The 16,409-nt window shown below is 43.7% G+C and overlaps 1 protein-coding gene across 1 annotated transcript in view; it reads left to right on the top strand.

The window, feature by feature from the left end:
* The window catches only part of LOC138961089 (uncharacterized), a 91,334-nt gene that overhangs the window by 10,866 nt on the left and 64,059 nt on the right, over positions 1 to 16,409 (top strand). The window contains exons 4-12 of the mRNA XM_070332685.1: positions 923 to 994; positions 1,396 to 1,504; positions 2,186 to 2,343; positions 2,653 to 2,820; positions 3,455 to 3,571; positions 4,143 to 4,287; positions 4,710 to 4,991; positions 11,463 to 11,564; positions 11,876 to 11,957. Of these exons, the coding sequence (XP_070188786.1) occupies positions 923 to 994; positions 1,396 to 1,504; positions 2,186 to 2,343; positions 2,653 to 2,820; positions 3,455 to 3,571; positions 4,143 to 4,287; positions 4,710 to 4,991; positions 11,463 to 11,564; positions 11,876 to 11,957 (1,235 nt within the window). The remainder of the gene's footprint in view (positions 1 to 922; positions 995 to 1,395; positions 1,505 to 2,185; positions 2,344 to 2,652; positions 2,821 to 3,454; positions 3,572 to 4,142; positions 4,288 to 4,709; positions 4,992 to 11,462; positions 11,565 to 11,875; positions 11,958 to 16,409) is intronic.

Raw genomic sequence — 16,409 nt, forward strand, 5'->3', positions numbered from 1 at the left:
TTTAGAGGTTGGGCCCCAAGTTTCTCGGGGATTAAAACTCCCCGCGTGTCTCTGTCCTTCAGCCATCTGACCTAGCCTGATCGGAATGGCAACCAGACTTTTGGTGTGGTTTTTGTTTGAGGGGGGGGGGTGGGGGGGTCGGTATCGTAGTGTACACGGAAATCTAAAAAGGCAAGCAAGCAAACAAACAAGCAAGCAAGCAGACAGATAGACAGATGCACGCACGCACGCACGCACGCACACACACGCACACACACACACACACACACACACACACATACACAAACACACACACACACACACACACACACACACACAAACACAAAGCGCACAATAAACAGGACAAAACAGCAGAGCACAACGCATGTTTCTGTGAATAACAAGGAAAACAAACAAGAGTACACTGAGCGTGTCTGGACTATGTTAGATAGTTTACGTATAATGTTGGCTTTATTCGTACGGGAGAGTTAAGTACTTCCGATGATATTCAAGAAGAGTTTCTCTGAAAAAACCCACAAAACTAACACAAACGAAAAGCAGACAAACATGGGGAATATTTGAAAATAATATTTTGTGTGTGTGTGTGTGTGTGTGTGTGTGTGTGTGTGTGTGTGTGTGTATGTGTGTGTGTGTGTGTGTGTGGGTATGCGTGTTCTTTCACTGACTAGTTTCTTGCAGAGTAACCAGTGAGTCAAAGTATGATTGGAAATAGCAGTAGGTGCAGAAGCCGGAGGTCATTATGGATTATTTTGCAAGTAGGGGAGGAGGAGAAGGAAAGTATAAGAAGGAGGGGCTTGGAGAGAAAGTTGTGGGACGGCGAAGCTTAGTAGGAACTTTGGTGACCATGGCAGCTTTTTCGGGGGACTAACTTTGGTAAGACTCTTGTTGACAATGCTTTTAAGGTTTGGTTTTTTCTTTGCAGTTCAAGTACAAGCGACGTGTGTACAAACTGATGCAGCTAAACCCGCGCAAACTCAAGCAGCTCCACTCCAAGGTTTGAGCATATCTCTCTTTCTGTGTCTGTCTCTCTCTGTACTTAGTTTATGTGTGTGTAAAGGAGCGACATTCTCTCTGTCTCTGTCTCTATCTCTATCTGTCTTTCTGTGTGTCCCCCCATTCTCTCTGCCTCTCTATCTCTCTTTGTGTGTGTGTGTGTGTGTGTGTGTGTGTGTGTGTGTGTGTGTGTGTGTGTGCGCGCGTGAGAAAGAGAGTGGACGGATGTGTTCATTCTGTGTAGAAAAGCCTTGAAAGATCTGTGATGTCTGGCATGAACCTTCTCACTGAAAGGAATGTATACTTGACCAAACGCATTTCAACATACAATAACGTACGTGGGTGTGCACGGATAAAATGTTCTCCCCCATACTGACCTCTCGCCTTGGCACTGGATTTCAGAGCAACCTGAAGCACTTTCTGGAGTTTGTCCGCAATGGCAACATCGAGAAGCTCAACAAGATGACCAACAAAGGGCTGGACCCCAACTTCCATGACGCAGACAACGGAGGTTGGTACTTAGAAGTACGGGGGTGGGGGGGGGGGGGGGTGTGTGCGTGGCGTGGATGGACAGATGGGAAAGGAATGATGAGAAGGAAAATAAAAGACAGGAAAATATAATACGGCATTTTTGAAGCGAGGAAGTGTGGTCAGAAGGTGGAATAGATGACGTTGCGGTTGAATACAGACGCCTGGGCTGATGGACACATCGACAGGCCACAGGTACGGTGTGAAAGCAACTAGCTAGGTAGACTGCCAGCCAGCATGCACACCACCCGAATTTTGTTTAATTGTGTTTTAGCCTTTATCACTCTTCACTTGTGAAAACCAGCCAATGTGTCTTTCAAAACCCATTCGCTCATGCACTTGACCTAACTGGCTACTTATGTATTTGTTGCCATTGCCACAGAACACTCTTGACCTAACTGGCTGTTGATGTATTTGTTGCCGTTGTCATAACGACGGTCTTGATTTAAATGGGTGATGATGTATTAGTTGCCATTGTTACAGAAACGGGCTGCTGATATATTTATTGCCATTATAAAAACGACCTTGATCGAACTTACTACTGATGTATTTAATGTCATGTTTATGGATACGGCCTTGACCTTATTTGATGTATTTGATGCCATTGTTACGGAAACGACCTTAACGTTCCCTAATACTGATGTATGTATTGCCATTGTTACAGAAACACCCTTGACCACAGCGGCTACGCTGGGCAAGGACAAGACGCGTGACGTGATGATAGCCCTGGTCAGTGGTGGATGTCACCTGGACTTTAGGAATCGTTCTGGTCTCACCGCTGTTCACCGTGCTGCCATAGTGGGCAATGCTGAGGCCATCAAGGTGAGGTTTCTGAGCCTTTTTTATGGTAAGAAGTTCACGATAGTCCTAATCAGTCACCTAGACTATAGGAACCGTTCGCGTATCAAAACTTTTCACGATGCTGCCATCGTAGACAATCTGCTGAGGCTATCAAACCGCATAAAGTTTCGTTTGGCTGGCAGCACTAAAGGTATCTGTTGATCTGTAATATAATTATGTAAATGTTTGAACTGCTTATATCCTCATCTGTGACAAAAAAGCCAAATCGTAGCCGCTTCAACAGTGCTCTGAGCGGAACAGCATCCTTAACTTAGTGTGTGCCTCGTGCAGACGATGCTGGACCTGGGAGCGTCCCCAGACTACAAAGACGGGCGGGGGCTGACGCCACTGTACTACAGCGTGTCCAACGACACCAACCAGGCATGTACAGAGATGCTGCTGCACGAAAGAGCCATCGTCGGCACTACCGACGACCAGGGCTGGTGCGAGATTCACCAGGTAAGGCGGCAAATGGATATTTTAGATATAAGATTGAGACAATCGATGTGGGTTTTGTTTTTTTGCAATTCGTGCACTAGAACAAGTATTTTGTGGATTAACAGGGATAGCATTAACCTGTAATTGTTTAGTATTTTACCGTTGTATGGATAACATTAACGGGTTCTTTCCAGTATTTTACCGTTACATGGTTAGCATTAACGGGTAATTTCCAATATTTCACCGTTTTAATTTTTAAATACCCTTAATGAAATCAGCAACCTGTGATGTCTGCCGTGTGGTGTATCGTTTGACAAATCTTGCCCGTATTATGTATGCTGTAATCACTGACTCATGCACTCTTGGTAACCATAATCAGTTGAAAGGGACGGTTGACATGGCTCAGTGATGACCGCCGGGTTTTAATTAGAGCCAGCATTCTTCCTTGCAAATAGATGCCGGATTTGAAAACAGGTAGCGTATCAGGAAGTCCTTTGGAAGAATGAAGAACAAGGGTATGAGGTTGAACTTTCTCCTGAGGTCAGAACAAGTCCTCTTTCGGGAATAGTTAAAGCGCTGTGTCAGCAATTTCAGTCGTGTAAATCTATCCTCATTGACCAGAGTGAAGAAATGTCAAACTGGTTGTTTTGTGCAGGCGTGTCGGTACGGACGAGTTCAGCACCTGGAACACCTGCTGTACTACGGTGCCGAGATTGACGTGCAGAACGCTAGCGGCAACACTCCTCTCCACGTCTGTGCTGCCTATAACCAGGTAGGCTAATTGATGATCTCCCAGGTAGAGTTAGCAGTGCTTTGAAGTTGTACCACGGGTGGTGGAGGCTGACCAACGAAAAGAAGACTGTGCTTTGAGTGAAAGGAACGTGAGCTACATTAGGTCATTCAGGTGATCATGTTATTATTGGTTGAAGAATCTTAGCACTGATTAAAAGGAGACAGAAAATCAGGGAGGGAGGGAGAACGATCGAACGAACGAACGAACGATCGATATTAATCTTCAAGAGAGGGACAGGGTGATTGAGTGAGTGAGTGAGTGTGTGTGTGTGTGTGTGTGTGTGTGTGTGTGTGTGTGTGTGTGTGTGTGTGTGTGTGTGGGGGGGTGTGTGTGTGTGTGTGTGTGTGTGTGTGTGTGTGTGCTTGCATCTCAGAGAGTGAATTACGCATAGATTACGCTTATATTCTTTCCAAGACCGTGTGGAACATTAAACTTACAGTGTTGCGACCTTTTTTTTCTCCATCAGTACTCAAACTAACCTTATGTCATGCTTCCGTGTCTTTTCTTCACAAGTTCGTGTCTAATCTCCACCTTTCTGTGCTGTGTGCAGGAGGCGTGCACGCGAGTGTTGCTGTTCCGGGGAGCAGACCGCGGCATCCTCAACTACAGCAACCAGACGGCGTACCAGGTGGCTGTCATCGCCAACAACATGGACCTGGCTGACCTCATCAAGAACCACAAGGAGGAGGATGTGGGTGAGTAACCATAGCAGCAAGGGAACCGTTAGGTAACCATGGCAATCACAAGGCTCATAATTGATCAGCCAGACAAATAACACTGTAGACATCACTTAAGCCTAGAAGCCGAAATAGTTAATGTTACTGATCGACTTTGTTGAAATGTAAACACTACAGATCGCAGAGGTCGCTTACGAAGCGATGTGAGGGATTTCTGAAGACTTTTTAGACATAATGAAACCATGCATATCAGATAAAGTCAGTGAATTAAGAATTTAGAATGTAAAAGTCGCCGTCATAGATTCTCGAAAAGTTTAGTGTCCTTTCAGCTAATGACAACGATTCCAGTGGGGCCTTTTTTGAGTATGTCGTGTTGACTTGACAAATCCTGTGGGTTTTTTTTTTTTGTTCAAACTTCCATCGGTTTACTCTCTTTACAGTGCCAATCCGCGAACTGCCCAATTATAGTGAGCGGCGAAAAAACTCATCAATCCCCTTACCCACCATGCGCACGCTCATGCGCAGTCGCAGTGATCCTAGGCTGCATGCGAGCGTGCTGGAAGAGCGCATGTTGGAGGAAGCTGCGTCACAGCAGAATCTGACGTCATTGCACGACTTTTACGACACGGCGTCATGCGGGCAGTCCGGGACCGCGTCATCACATGACTACAACTCGGATTCCCCGTGTTCGCTTAGTGTTTCCAGTGCCAGCTCCGGGCCTCGTGAGTTTCTATTTGTTTTTGTACATTTTCTTCTTTCCTTTTTCTTTTTTTTTCTTTTTCTTTCTCCCTTTTTTCTTTATTCTTTTTTTGTGTGTGTTGTGGACTATACTAGGGCCTAAAAAAAAATAGGTGTGGTTACGGTAACTCGACCTACCCTATTTTTAGGGGCCGATCCTATAACTTTTTATTACATTTGTCAACAACAAAAAAACAAAAACGAGTGCAAAAAACGCAATGAAAGCGAAAGCGCCCGAGTCGCACACTTATTTCCCTGTCAAGTAGGTTTAATTTGTACACATTAGAAGAAAAAGTTAAAAAAAAAAAGTGATTGCCCACCTACCTACCCTATTTTGTTTGGCTATGTTACCGTAACCACACCTTTTTTTTTTTGCCTGTATAAAGGCTTTTGGATTTGTGTCTTTGTTTCTTTTTCTAGTGTGTGCTATAAAGGTTTATTGATTTTTTCCTTTGCGCTGTTCAGTGCGGTACAGTATGGGCGTGTTAGCTGTGTGTTACAGTATTTGTATAAGAGATACAGGGTGATATTTTCACCTATGTTATATTGTATTTGATGGAATGATTTTCTGTCTCTTTTGTATGCTAAGGCTAGCTTTGTCTAGTTGTTATTTACTCTTGTTCAGAATTGTTGCTGTTGTCTCTGTGGTAGTTGTTGTTGCTAAAATTATTGCTGAGGCTAGCTTTGTCTAGTAGTTATCTACTCTTGTTCAGAATTGTTGCTGTTGTCTCTGTGGTTAGTTGTTGTTGCTAAAATTATTGCTGAGGCTAGCTTTGTCTAGTAGTTATCTACTCTTGTTCAGAATTGTTGCTGTTGTCTCTGTGGTTAGTTGTTGTTGCTAAAATTATTGCTGAGGCTAGCTTTGTCTAGTAGTTATCTACTCTTGTTCAGAATTGTTGCTGTTGTCTCTGTGGTAGTTGTTGTTGTTGCTAAAATTATTGCTGAGGCTAGCTTTGTCTAGTAGTTATCTACTCTTGTTCAGAATTGTTGCTGTTGTCTCTGTGGTAGTTGTTGTTGCTAAAATTATTGCTGAGGCTAGCTTTGTCTAGTAGTTATTTACTCTTGTTCAGAATGGTTGCTGTTGTCTCTGTGGTAGTTGTTGTTGCTAAAATTATTGCTGAGGCTAGCTTTGTCTAGTAGTTATCTACTCTTGTTCAGAATTGTTGCTTGTTGTCTCTGTGGTAGTTGTTGTTGCTAAAATTATTGCTGAGGCTAGCTTTGTCTAGTAGTTATTTACTCTTGTTCAGAATGGTTGCTGTTGTCTCTGTGGTAGTTGTTGTTGCTAAAATTATTGCTGAGGTAGTCTTTGTCTGTTGTATTAATGCATACCATTTTCTATTTTCTTTGCGTAATTTTAAGTTTGGTTAAATTGTTGGTGTTTCTGTGCGTTGTTTTCTTGCTTTGGGTGGTGTGGGTTTTAGCGCAGAATGTTTCGTATGAATTTGTTTTCATGCACGATGTGGGTAATTGGTGGTTGTATTGCCTTTTGTGTTTCTTCAGCGGTAGATGACTAGACTCCGAGTCCTTTCAAAGAATCCTTTCATGGACTTTTCGTTCGTTCTTCTCGAGAGACCTTTATTCGGGTACAAAAACGTATACATGTACAGTCGAACCTTCCCTTGAGACCTCCTCTCGAAAGCGACACTGACCTCTCCACAGCGACCAATCATAAGGATCCCAGGCGAGTTTTTCTCCCGTATAATTCACCTCTCCACAGCGATCACCTGTCTATGTACGACTGCTTTTGGTCGGTCCCTTGGGTGGTCATGGTAGACAGGTCCGGCCACTTCTATTGTGTATTGGTTAGCGTAATAATGAAAGAGGAGAATGGAAAACAAAGGCAGTTCGTATGGTTTGGAAAACAGACACGAAAATCAAGCACAAAAAGAAAAAGAAAAAAAAGAAGAAAACAAAAGCAAGCACCACCAGAGGAATAAGAACTTTGACACGAGTCTTGGCTCCCATCACCAGCGACTTGGGGAAAGTGTTTATTTGTTCTTTCTGTTTCCAATCGCATGCGAACAGGAATAGGTTTCCAAACTCTGCAGCAGCCCTGTTGGTCGTACACCGAACCCAAAAACCGTCGTCCTCTTTTGAGGGAGCGTAGCTTTGTCTGCGTCAAGACTTTCGCTCCAGAGGATGATCGAATCTCCCTCCACCTGTCCAGAGGAGAGCTGGTCACAGGTTTCTGTCCTTTGGTCTGTTTGCTGCCCCCACAAGTTATCACAGTTCTGTTGAATGTCAACTTGCATGTCAGTTCTAACGAGCCCCGAGTTTCACTAAAAATGGGTTATGCATTGTTTGTTATTCTAACCCAGTTCCCCGAGTTTGAATTTTGCATGGAGTGGGATATGTTTTGCAGTTTCAAGGTGGCGTACCACGCTGCCGTGTATCTGCTCACAGTTTGAGATTCCAGGGATGTTTCGCAGTTCGCAGTGTATCTTTCACGGTTCCAACGTTTCACCATGACATTGTGTTTGACAGTTACGTGAGTTTCGTGGTTGCTAACTTGATCAACAAAGTGATTCTAACAGGGTGCAAAGGATCAAGCGCACACTTTGTTGGTAATATTTGGAGTGTAATATCAAAATGGAACGCATCCAGGCATAACTGGAGATGTAGTAATATGTGACCCTCCACCACGAAATGAGTCGCATGTCACCTTTGCATGATTTTCATATTTTTTACATTTTCCGAAAGATGCTCTATCCAGTGGTGAAAACCGTTTTAGAAAAGAGTGAAAACTGTTTGAGTTATAACCATGTGACTAAGTTGACCCTCACACTGTTACCAGACACTCCCCGGACTTATATTAAGCCTAGCGCCGAACCGCGCGAGGTGACATGCGACTCATTTCGTGGTGGAGGGTCACATATTTCCCCAGCATGACAATGCACGTATCTAAGTTGCCATGCATTCATTATTTCTAACCTAGCATATAACCACGTCATGTCCCAAATAGACACTAGTTCTGCCTAGCATATAACCACGTCATGTCCCCAAATAGACACTAGTTCTGCCTAGCATATAACCACGTCATGTCCCCAAATAGACACTAGTTCTGCCTAGCATATAACCACGTCATGTCCCCAAATAGACACTAGTTCTGCCTAGCATATAACCACGTCATGTCCCCAAATAGACACTAGTTCTGCCTAGCATATAACCACGTCATGTCCCAAATAGACACTAGGTCTGGGGACAGAAAAACCAAGTTAGCATTATTTCTAACCACAGTATTGTTGACACGTATTGAGACATGTATGGTGCTTGCTTTCTCACTTTCAGTTCCACAGTTAAAGTAAGAAATGTGGTTGCTATACTGTTGGTCATAAGAGAAAACCTTACATCAAATTTCAAATTACATGCATGTATGCATGTTCTCGTCATAGTGTGAGGCACAATGTCCGTTTTCCATGCAATTGTGACCCTCCACCACGAAATGAGTCGCATGTCACCTCGCGCGGTTCTGCGCTAGGCTTAATATAAGTCCGGGGAGTGTCTGGTAACAGTGTGAGGGTCAACTTAGTCACATGCTTATAACTCAAACAGTTTTCGCTCTTTTCTAAAACGGTTTTCACCACTGGATAGAGCATAAAAAACTCTTTCGGAAAATGTAAAAGTATGAAAATCATGCAAAGGTGACATGCGACTCATTGCGTGGTGGAGGGTCACAATTGTAAATCTCGACCCTCCAACAGTGTTGCGGGTTTCACAATGCGACTTAAAAATAGAACATGATGTCATCTATATTTTCAGCTTATAGTTCTCACAACTAAAATGTTACGTGTGTACGAACTTGCATGGATTTTAACACCGTTGCTGTGCAGCATGTTAACCACATTATTTTTCAGCACTTCCAAACCATCATACATGCATGGTCGTAATCTCCTGTTCACAATAAGAGTAGGCGTTATGAACATAATGGTTCCTTAACATAGAGCATAATATTTGGGTGACATATGAAATGCATTGGGCCTGTATTTGGAAGACAGTTAGTGTGTTTTGATGTCTTCGTGGAATTGTTCACTTGTTGTCACTTGCATGAGCCATTGAACGTTCTTCGAATTTAAGTCACAGTCTTTCCCGTAGAAACGAACGATTCGTCTCACCAACTCAGACCTGCTCTGGCTTTTACACGGGATAAGAGCAATGTTCCACGTGGACACATCCCAAAGGTCAACAGCCCGACTGCTCTCTGTGCGGGGTGGCCATCTTTTGCTGAAGTAATGTTGTTAGTGACACCTATTTCAATCTGCGTAATTGATTTAGTGAAGAGAAACCTCCCGCTGTGCATTGAAATCAGCCAGGATGTTGATTAATGGAATGGGTCCAAGTGGAAGGATGCTTTAATCCCATGTAAAATCCAGGGCCAATGGTGTACATGATTGTTTGGACTAAGAGGAATGTGCCTTTATGAATCTCGAAGAAAGTTGTTCGTGTTTATTTCCTGGTTTAATGATTGTGTGTTGTAACTTGCATGACTCATATAGGTTGTAATGTTCCTTAAGTTCTTTAGCATTAGTAAATGCCTGTTTGCATTTTGTTCGCTTGCTATGAAACAATTTTCTTCGTGTTTGTGAATACAATGAATAATGCAAATGTTTTGTACTGTTAGTCTTACCTTACGAAAAAGTAATTTGGTCAGGTGTCGCAACTTCGCGTATCACGAAGCACGAAATTCAGTAGTTGCTAGTTCCGAAAATACCTAGCTTAAATTTAGGTGCGAAACGTGTTTCTTCTCACGTTTCATCGTCAGTTTATTTCCGTAAAAAGTTTCTTAGTTTCACTCGGTCTTCCAACGTCATTGAGTAGATTAACCGTTTTGGTGTCCTTTTGAGTATCTTTCTTCAGAACATAAAGACAGAAAGAGAATCCCAAAGCAAGGTGTTTCTTCCGACATACGATGCTAGAGGTACAATCCCAAGTGGATCTAAAGATACCAGGTCGTGTTGGAGGCAAAGGCGTTGCAACTCTAAACACAGTAGAAGGGCAAACGGCCATTATTATATTAAAACTAAAACAAAAGCACGAGTGTACGTGGGAGTTTCAGCCCATGAACGCACGTCCTTACCGCAACAAAAAAATCAAAAAAATCAACAGATAGACTGCTAATGTTAAAAAATCCAGAATTAAAAAAAATATATATATAAAAAGGTAGTAAAAGGAAAGATACATTTTTCACAAAACAAGACATTCACAAGTACATCGATCCAACGGTCTTAACAGTGAAGAGACAAACTACTAATTTGAAGACAAATGAAATTAATGATAGAAACTTGTCTGAAAATGTTTTCAAAATATACACATGCGTTTACTAACGCTAATTCTAAAGCATTTGAAATTAAGCGTCCCATTATCTTGCCTTTCTTGGTTTTTGTCCTTCCCGCATACATCAAGTTCACAAGCATACAACCCAAAATCAATCCCGTGTTTGCATTCTCTGCAGAGTGGGAATGTTCTGCTGGAGTACTTTTGCAGATTAGCAAAGGTGTCAGTCATGAAAATAATATAGCAAACACGCGCGCACGCACGCACGCACACACACACACACACACACACACACACACACACACACACACACACACACACACACACACACACACACACACACACACACACACACACACACACACACACACACACACACACACACACACAATAACAACAACAAATAAATAAATAAGTGATGGGTTTGTGTGTTTAGTACAAAGTAAAAGATCCCAAACCGCACAGAAATGAGCCAAGCTGTCAAGTTTTGGTGGATGTCCTTGTGAAAGAATGGTCCTTTTCCAGATAAAAGGCTGAATGGGTCTATGGCTATTTACAAGATGGTTTGCATTGGTACGGAGGTGTCTTAGTTTTCCACTCAGAGAAAACAGTGCTTTCTGCGTTTGACTGACGACACAAAAATTCAGTGGCCAATTGAACAGTGATGCAGACAAATTAATTGGTGTAACCAAAGTCGGGAGGCATTACCGTATGGTGATAGTCCATAAAATAATTGGAGTGAAAGTGTTAGCGTATGGTGATTGTTCATAAAGTCAGAGCTGTACTTTTTCAGTTGTTTTGAGAGTGGACTTGTCTGCCAATGGTGATAGCCTGCAGACATCGACCTGTACTGGAACTGTAGATATGCACACTCTTTAGTTGTGAGCTTGAGCTCAACGATTTATTTCCTACTAAAGGCTAAAACTGGAATACTTTTCGATCTTCAGAGCCTATTCGATGAGGTTTTTAATGCGTGATCTCCACGAATGTTTTCATTTCAGGCGAAAACGTAAAAGAACCTCGATACCCACAGTATATTGGAGAATTTTGAACGGTTTTGTGTGAAAGCTCTGCGAATTTTGTCAATAAAGGCTCAACAAAAATGTATGAACTTGTATCTCCACTGACAGTGTGTTGAAGGATGTGTCAGGCTTTTAATGTGTGTGTTTGACTGATCATTTTAGTGCTTGGAGTAACAGACCAGGGCTACCTGGAGGGCAGGACGATGGACGGTCGGGAGGGGTATTTTCCTCCGATACACGTGGATGAGGTGCAGCTCAGAAAAGGTGAGCGTCAAGTACAGGAACAAGATTGAACTTTTTTCATTAGTCTTTTTTTAATGGTCCATGAAAAATAATTTGACCTCATACGTTGACTTGATTTCCTGATGCTTGGATCGGGTTGGATAGGTGTTCACTGACTGTTTATGATCATAAAGATACCTTCCTGTGTTCCGGCCGGATCTTTTGCATTCATTGTATTTTGTGTTTTCTGTGTGAACAGCAGAGTCAGTGAGGTGATCTGCTTCAGCATTAGAGACTGCAAGTGTACGATTATTTGCGTGAATTTTAATTAATTTGTTGTTTTCTGTGAACAGCGGAATCACTGGGCGACCTGCTGAACGGGGACGTGGTGACCATGCATCGTAACACTCTGGCCGCCCTCGTTAACACGGACAGGTCAGTCCACTCTCTTGTTGTCTGTCTGTCTGTCTGTCTGTCTGTCTGTCTGTCTGTCTGTCTGTCTGTGACCATGTATCGTAACACACTCGCCGCCCTTGTCAATACGGACAGGTCAGTCCACTCTCTTGTTGTCTGTCTGTCTGTCTGTCTGTCTGTCTGTCTGTCTGTCTGTCTGTCTGTCTGTGACCATGTATCGTAACACACTCGCCGCCCTTGTCAATACGGACAGGTCAGTCCACTCTCTTGTTGTCTGTCTGTCTGTCTGTCTGTCTGTCTGTCTGTCTGTCTGTCTGTCTGTCTGTCTGTCTGTCTGTCTGTCTGTCTGTCTGTGACCATGTATCGTAACACACTCGCCGCCCTTGTCAATACGGACAGGTCAGTCCACTCTCTTGTTGTCTGTCTGTCTGTCTGTCTGTCTGTCTGTCTGTCTGTCTGTCTGTCTGTGACCATGTATCGTAACACACTCGCCGCCCTTGTCAATACGGACAGGTCAGTCCTCTCTCTTGTTGTTTTGACTGTGTGTCTCTGTCTGTGTGTCTGTCCAATCCGTGTGTAAATGTCTGTCCGCACGTCTGTCTCTGTTCGTCCGTCCGTCCGTCTGTCTGTCTGTGCCCGTATCTCTGTCGCGGTTTGTCTGCCAGTCTCTGTTTCTTCTTCCATCGGTCTAGCTGTGTGTGCGTACCCGCCCAGCTGTTGGTGTGTCTTGCCGTTTGTCTAATTGTCCTGCCTGCATGCCTGTTTGTCTAATTGTCCTGTCTGCATGCCTGTTTGTCTAATTGTCCTGCCTGCATGCCCGTTTGTCTAATTGTCCTGTCTGCATGCCCGTTTGTCTAATTGTCCTGCCTGCATGCCCGTTCGTCCGTCTACGTGTCTGTTCATCTTTGAGGCATCCTGTGGTGTCCGTTTAGACCTGTGGCTACAGCCTTTCCCATGTCAACATTAAAGTGAAAAGTTGATGAGCATAGTGTACAGGGGTTTCAACACCCTAGTGTGTCAGTTTGTTCGTCAAATCAATACTGTATAGTCTGTAGTTTATGGTCATGTTAAGTGTCTGTGCTGTTGATTTTAGTTGTATGCTGACGTGTTCAAAACTCACCTTTACTCTTGATTATATTTTACTGCGTTCAATTTCGTTGCTCGCTGTTCGTCTGCTTGGAATGAAAGTTCAAGTAATGTCATTGCACTTACGACTCTGTCATCCGAGTGTCGCTGTAGTTATGGGTATTGTTGATGGCCGCAGGAGCGGTCATCTATTGGAATGCATTCGGAGAGGTGACATGTCTCGTTTTGTTACCGTTCTCACGAAATCAGTTACAGGTTTCTCTCTCTCTCTCTCTCTCTCTCTCTCTCTCTCTCTCTCTCTCTCTCTCTCTGTCTCTCTCTGTCTCTCTCTCTCTCTCTCTCTCTCTCTCTCTTTCTCTCTCTCTCTGTATGTATGTCTTTGTCTGTGTATCCCTCTGAGTCTCTCCGCTTCTGTCTTTCTATGTCTGTCTCTGTCTATATGTGTGTGTGTCTCTCTCTCGCTCTCGCTCTCTCTCTCTCTCTCTCTCATCCGACTCCTGGCACACAGGTCAAAGCAGAGGTTAACTTGAGTGCACGTGTACCTAGCAGGAGGGGGGGAGGGGGGGGGAGATTCGGGTCAGAAGTGGGGTAAAGCACTTTGGTCTTCAGTCTTTGGGTGATAGCTTTCAGTGGAGAAGATGCCAACATGAAATTGCACTAGTCTATGCTCTACTATTTATTGTCCGTGTCTATCGGACACGAAGAGGGGAAGCTACAATCGCCCCAGGCCATATACTCTTTGTTTCCTGAGCCTGGACCATTGAGACGGTTACCTCATCGATCTGTTCATTCTTCAGTTTGTCGGTGTCAAAAGTTATACCCCCATTCCACACAACCGTTCTTTGTCCCGTTCCCGTACCAACCAAGGAATGCTGCCACAACAATGGAACGCTGCGCAAACGGCCGTTTTTTGGCATCTTTCAGCAGCGTCTGACCATAGTGGCAGCCGTCCTTGGTCGGTAAGGGAACGGGACCTAGAACTAATGTGTGGAATGCGGGTATGACAACTCAGTGTGTGAGAGCGCTACCGTTGCATTGCCGTTGTTTTAAGTTCCTTTAACGATCCAAGCGTTCCGTTACCGATGGGTTGAGGTTCCATTACCGTTCATTCTGATCGGGAGGAGGGGAACAGCTAAAAATTTGAACATGCAGCCCAAACTCAGCCATCCCTACCGTTCAAAGCAGTTCCGTTAACGATCAGTTACGTTCATTGCGGTTCTGTCCCGATCCCTCCCGTGCCTGCACCGTTCCTTGGTCGGTTCGGGAACGGGACCTAGAACGGTTGTGTGGAAAGGGGGTATAAGACTCGACCACTTGGTTTATGGTGGAGACAGCTGGAAGATCTCTGGATATAATTGAAGAGGAGTAGTCTTCCTTTTAGAAAATGTGTACTCTGCCTTGCAGAGTACAAATTTGTGCTGTCGGGGCCGGGTAAAGGGAGTGGGGGTGGGGTTTTTTTTAAGCGAGGGAGACGAAAGAGAAAACTGGACAGGGAAAAGTCACTGCCTGAAGTATTCAATAAAGCCACACAAAAAACAAAAAAAAGAAATTACCACATATGCAGGTTTTCAATTCATATTTTTGCAAAGTATCTGCACAAGCATGTGTGCCTCTGTGAGTATGTTCGTGGCTGCTTTCATGGGGTGCCTGTATCCTCAGGAATTTGAGGATTTCTTTTATCTCTCTTTTTCTGACACCGTTGATGTAACGTCATTTTACAGGACAATTTTTTTCCTTTCAGTTATGTTGTAGTAGCCGTTTGACCTTATTGTTTTGGGACAAGTAGAGCTCGTTCACCAGTAGCAAAGACTCACTCAGTCCGTCAGTGTGTCTGAGTGTGTGTGATGTGGGGGGGGGGGGGGGGGGGGGGGGCTCTCCCGAGGATGATGCTTCTTAAAATTAATATTAAAAGTCCTACGGTTTTGAGCCATTAAGGACTTGAGTGTTTGATGATGCTTCTGTGACCGGCCACCTGCAATGTACGGACAGGTTTGCACTGGCCCAAGGGTGTCCGTTCATGAGAGGGGCTGCTGTAACAGCAAAACTGTGTGAAACACAAGTAATCAATTTATCCACTTGACTATATTCACAACAGGGACCTATCACTCTTCTTTGCATGTTTTTATGCCTATGGATTTTCAAATACTCTGCAACACATGTAACCCAAATTCAACATGTGCCCGTTCAATACCGCTTCTTTTATGAAAACATTGCTTCGGCCACTGATGTTGATTGTAACCAATTTTCTTGTTTATTTTGTATTGCCATCATATGTGTCTCCTTCTCTGATGTTTTCGCTTGCATTCTAATCTGTCTCACAGCTGTGTGTCTCTTTTGTTTGGGTTCGCTTTGATCACGAACGCGTTATTTTTCACCAGTGCGTGAGATATTTCGAGAATGCGCACGAGACACAGTAAGGGAGATGATCCGTCTTTTGAAAGACAACCTGGGCATAGCGTGGTTGGGTTACTTCCCTTCACATCTCGTTGAACCCAACGTCGGATCTTCGATTTTTGTGCAATTGAAGTTCGGGCACTGAGAAAAATCTTTTATACTGTGGATAGAACAGCTTTTGTTATGTATTTGATCTGGCGTGAAAATAAGATAACGAGGGGTGCTTTTGTTGTATTTTTCCTGCAGACTGCAATAAGTTATTTCTAACGACACTATGTACTGCTTTCTTGCAGTTTCTAAGCGTGCCGCAAGGATTGTTTTCTGACGCTAAGACCGCTTCTGTTTTAGCTTGTACAACACGACATTAGTGACTGTTTGCCTCGGGTATCCAGTTTGCCACGGGTATCCAGTTTGTGTAGTTGAATAGACGGATCAAAAGACGATTAAGGAAACGATCATATCGTTTTCTGCCTTTACCACAGGGTTTCCTCCATTTTTGTTCGCTTGAATAACTCTGAAATAGGTGTGTTAATTTATGGCTTTGTTCTTATTTCCCAATTTTTGGCAAGCTTTACATTTTGCTTGTTACACACACACACATTGGATCGGTTTGAGCAGCATCTGAAAAGGTTGGATTGTCCGCTTTTAATGAGAGCACTCTCACTGAAGTTCACCCGGCAATATGAAACATGAAATATGCTCAAACACACACGCACAAAACCACTTGAACCTGTAAAAATGACATTTAATCTGATAATCATTAAATCTTGTCTTCCTCACCGTTGCCATCGTGGGCATTCATTGTCAATTATGAACAGGACCTCTTTATTTGTTTGTCTGTCACTGCGTGTGGTGACCGTCTTGCTGTCTGTCGGTCTGTTTGTCAATCCCCCCCCCTCTCTCTCTCTCTCTCTCTCTCTCTCTCTCTCTCTCTCTCTCTCTCTCTCTCTCTCTCTCTCTCTCTTTCTCTCTCTCTCTCCTCACTCACTCACT

The sequence above is a fragment of the Littorina saxatilis genome, linkage group LG3 (assembly GCF_037325665.1).
Source record: "Littorina saxatilis isolate snail1 linkage group LG3, US_GU_Lsax_2.0, whole genome shotgun sequence".
Lineage (NCBI taxonomy): Eukaryota > Metazoa > Mollusca > Gastropoda > Littorinimorpha > Littorinidae > Littorina > Littorina saxatilis.